Source organism: Mandrillus leucophaeus, unplaced genomic scaffold, assembly GCF_000951045.1.
Source record: "Mandrillus leucophaeus isolate KB7577 unplaced genomic scaffold, Mleu.le_1.0 Scaffold267, whole genome shotgun sequence".
NCBI classification, from domain to species: domain Eukaryota; kingdom Metazoa; phylum Chordata; class Mammalia; order Primates; family Cercopithecidae; genus Mandrillus; species Mandrillus leucophaeus.
The window spans coordinates 1,063,522-1,067,336 of NW_012102776.1; the positions used below are offsets into that span (position 1 = coordinate 1,063,522).

Genomic DNA, 3,815 nt, shown 5'->3' on the forward strand with positions numbered 1-3,815 from the left:
TCAGGATATAAAAGTACAGTATATTTATTACAAACATTAACAAAATAATTAACCATGATTAGATACGAAAACAAGAAAAATTATTTGGGCAGCAAACTCTTACTACTTTTAAAATGGTATGGCATCACCTAGAAATAGTAAAGTTTTAAAATCATGTGTAGTTTATATATTAATCTGCATTAAAGTTACTTATTGTAACTGTCTTCAGTAGAAATTATCTGTAGATTATATAATCATATAAAGTAAATATAAAAATAAGTAAAATACTCTCTTCAATTTTCCTAACAACATATTATGGTTTCGAAATGCTTCAAAGAAAAGGCAAAATCCTTTAAAAGCACTCTAAATTTTAGGAAGACAAGTTGTAATTCACTTGAAACAAATTTCATTGTATATTGTTAACATAGTCAGAAGTAAAAAAATACAATGAGGCATGTTTTCTTTTACAGAATACTACAAAATTGAAGTTTTCTAATTAAACTCATAATATCTAAATGCTATCTACAGTTAAATTTTGCCTAATATGTTTGAAAGACTAAGTAAAAAGATAAACTTTTAAAAATCTTTAATATATTATCACAAATCACTGTAGAACTTGCATTACAATGTTAAATGAGATTATTTAAAATATGGATTGTACATTCTTCTAATTTTCATTGAAACAGATTTAATCTTGACAGGTGAGTTGTTTTTGGTCCATGTGCCCCACTGAATTCCAGTTGCAAGCAATTTTCCAGGGAAGTGATGAATGCCATTTAGATTTGCTAGACCGCACTGGTTAAACCACCAGCCGGTCTTGTTATGGAGGTGACTGCAGCTCTTCACAGACTGACCATTGAGCAGGCATGCAGGGCGACACCCATCATTATCAACATCTGATGTGCTAAAAGGCATTGCATTTTGATTATCTTCTTTTTTGAGGCCTCGGAATGCATCACCTGGGAAAAAAAATTTAATGATTGAATTTAAAGGAAATTTCTATTATTTTAATTAATCATTACCAGCATATTAGGCAAGAGCATCATATCTGGAAATAAGGTTTAAATGATTTTTCTACTGTTTATCATGTTAAAATTCTCCTACTCGAACATTCAACATGCCACAATCTGGTGATGAGTTCCTCAACATGACAGGCATCTTTAAATGAATATTTCATATACAAGTCACAGTCCAAAATGGAAGTTTTGCTGTGTAAACAAAACCAGATATTTAGGCCAAAAATTACAGCATACAGAGCTGTCATAATTTGGACAGACCAATATGATAATTGATAATTTAGGAAAAGAAAATAATTTACACAGGGTAGGTTTTCATACCACTACCATTGACATCACTTTAGCTAGAGAAACTTTTACCTTTAAGAAATGTAGATTTACAATTTAAAAAGTTGGGGGGTTTTCTGGGGATTTTTTCTGTATATTATACAGAATACCAAATGCCCTCAAGAAAAATTCAGGTGTACTTTTGAGGTGTACCTTTTCTTCATGGCTCTTCACATGATTTATGGACCAATTGAATAGTAGTTAAGACAAAACCATTTTTAAAGGGCTTCTACTGAACATTGTTTTATTTTGTTTTGTTTTGTTTTTGAGACAGAGTTTTGCTCTTGTCCCCCAGTCTGGAGTGCAATTGCATGATCTTGGCTCACTGCAACCTTCACCTCCCGGGTTCAAGCGATTCTCCTGCCTCAGCCTACAGTGTAGCTGGGATTATAGGCACAAGCCACCACACCCAGCTAATTTTTTGTGTTTTTAGTACAGACAGGGTTTCACCATGTTGGCCAGGTTGGTCTTGAACTCCTTTCCTCAAGTGATCCACCTGCCTCGGCCTCCCAAAGTGCTAGGATTACAGGTGCGAGCCACTGCTTCCGGCCTGAACATTGTGTGTATGGCATCTCTCGTATTTACAATATCCCTTCAATGATTAAGTATCCTGTCCAAGATGACCCAGTTAACTCAGTGGTAGAAGCAGGAGTTATATTTTGTTTCATAAAATTCCATAAAGTTAAAGATTCTAAGTAAACCCATAATACCTACATTTCACCTATATGTAAACTTTGGTTAATGTTTGAAACACTAATTAAAAAAGAAGTCATATAAAATCTGTGGAGAAACCAAGCTCTATGTTTGTTTCGTTATTTCTGAATGTTTGGCATCTCTTGAGATAAATCTTTTGAAAGAGCCTGGAGAACTTCATTAGCAGTGCTGGTGATTCTGCTGATTATTAAAGTCTCTGACTCTGCACTTCATGGGGAACAAAACACACATATTGTGGGTATTTTCAGAGACGATATAATCTTCAACACCCACACAGTGTAATGCCTTTCCAAATCCAGTGAGAGACAACACCCATGGAGCATTGCCTAAACAATGTGATCATTCCACGGATACTCTCCCTAGATAAAGTCCGACCACCAGAAGGACCATACAGCACATAAGCTCAATAGATTTTATTTAATTCATCTAAAATATATATGCATAAGTATATTTCCTTAAAAATAGCCTATTAAAATATACCCATCATGTTTTCTGCGAGAGTATGGTTGGAGAACATAACGCTTTTGTTTTCTGTAAGAATCTAGATAAATTTATCTCAAGTCTTATAATCAGGAATAGTTGTGATTCTCAAGGAACAAGTCTACTGCTCAAATATTCAAATTCATATTTCTGTTTTTGCTCCAAGCTCAAAGCCAAATTTGTTATCTGCCTCTACCACACACCTGATTACATTTAACCCACTGGTTGTATCTGTATTTCTATCATTACATCCTGCTGACACCTTTTTCTTTTATTCTTCTGATTCCATTATGTGATTGACAGTTGAAAGTTACTTAACAACCTTGTTGGGAAAATGTAGAGTACATTATGGCAAAGTTTGAGAGTTTTGTAAGGAAAATACTTTTGTCATTATCAATGTTATCCTTTAATTAGATCCTAGTCATCTTTCAGAGAACCCCCACATAAACTTTTCCTAATGTAATATATTCCATCTTTAGATAGTTCTTTACACTTTTAGAGAGGAAGCATTGAAAATCATATATTGTAACTTTTTAAACTTTTCCCTATAGATCATGATTTGAATGTCGGACTTTCACCTAACATCCCAGTGTAAACCCCTCAGGTATCATAGATTCCAACCATGTCAGACAACTCTCTGTGTCCTATAATTTTCCTCCCTCTATGCCTTAACTCAAACTGCTCTGCTTATCAGCCTTCATTTGCCAAAAGCCTATCCATTCTTCCAAGACTAGATCAGTGGTTCTCAACGGCAAGTACGCCAACATATCCATCTGGCTTAAAATAACTGAATCAGATTCTACAGGAATATGTACTTTTAAAAAGCTTCCCAGGTTGAATCTAACATTAAAAGCTCGTTGAAAATTGCTTTTCCATGAATATTTTTTGGGTGCAATCAACTGGAATAATTCTCACCCTCTTTCTGACTCCAAAAGTCCTATCAGTATTCTATATTTCCAGGGTTACTTATCTTCTCCTTTATACTGGGATCAGTTAAAGAGCTGGGGACATATATCATTTATTTTTTGATTTCTAACACTAAATATACATAATGAACAAGCACCACAAACAGCAACAAGGGAGTTGAATTTAGTACTTTTTAATTCAAATGCCTTTAAATTGTCAGCATTAAAATGCAAGTTTAACATCAAGTATTTTGAAGTTCTAACAAATTAAATTTATTTGGAAATGAGCAGATGCATCAAAGTATAATGAAAAGAACACTAAACTAGTTTTTCTGTCAGCCTGGATTCTTGCCTTGGCTCAGGTGACATGATCTGGGAATCTTGGGCAAGTCAC

At 34.1% G+C, this 3,815-nt stretch overlaps 1 protein-coding gene across 1 annotated transcript in view; it reads right to left on the reverse strand.

Annotated features, from left to right (window-relative positions):
• ANGPTL5 (angiopoietin-like 5) overlaps positions 1-3,815 on the reverse strand; it is a 28,100-nt gene continuing 24,285 nt past the window's right edge. Inside the window, exon 9 of the mRNA XM_011984384.1 lies at positions 1-938. Coding sequence (XP_011839774.1) covers positions 619-938 — 320 coding nt within the window. The 3' untranslated portion in view covers positions 1-618. The remainder of the gene's footprint in view (positions 939-3,815) is intronic.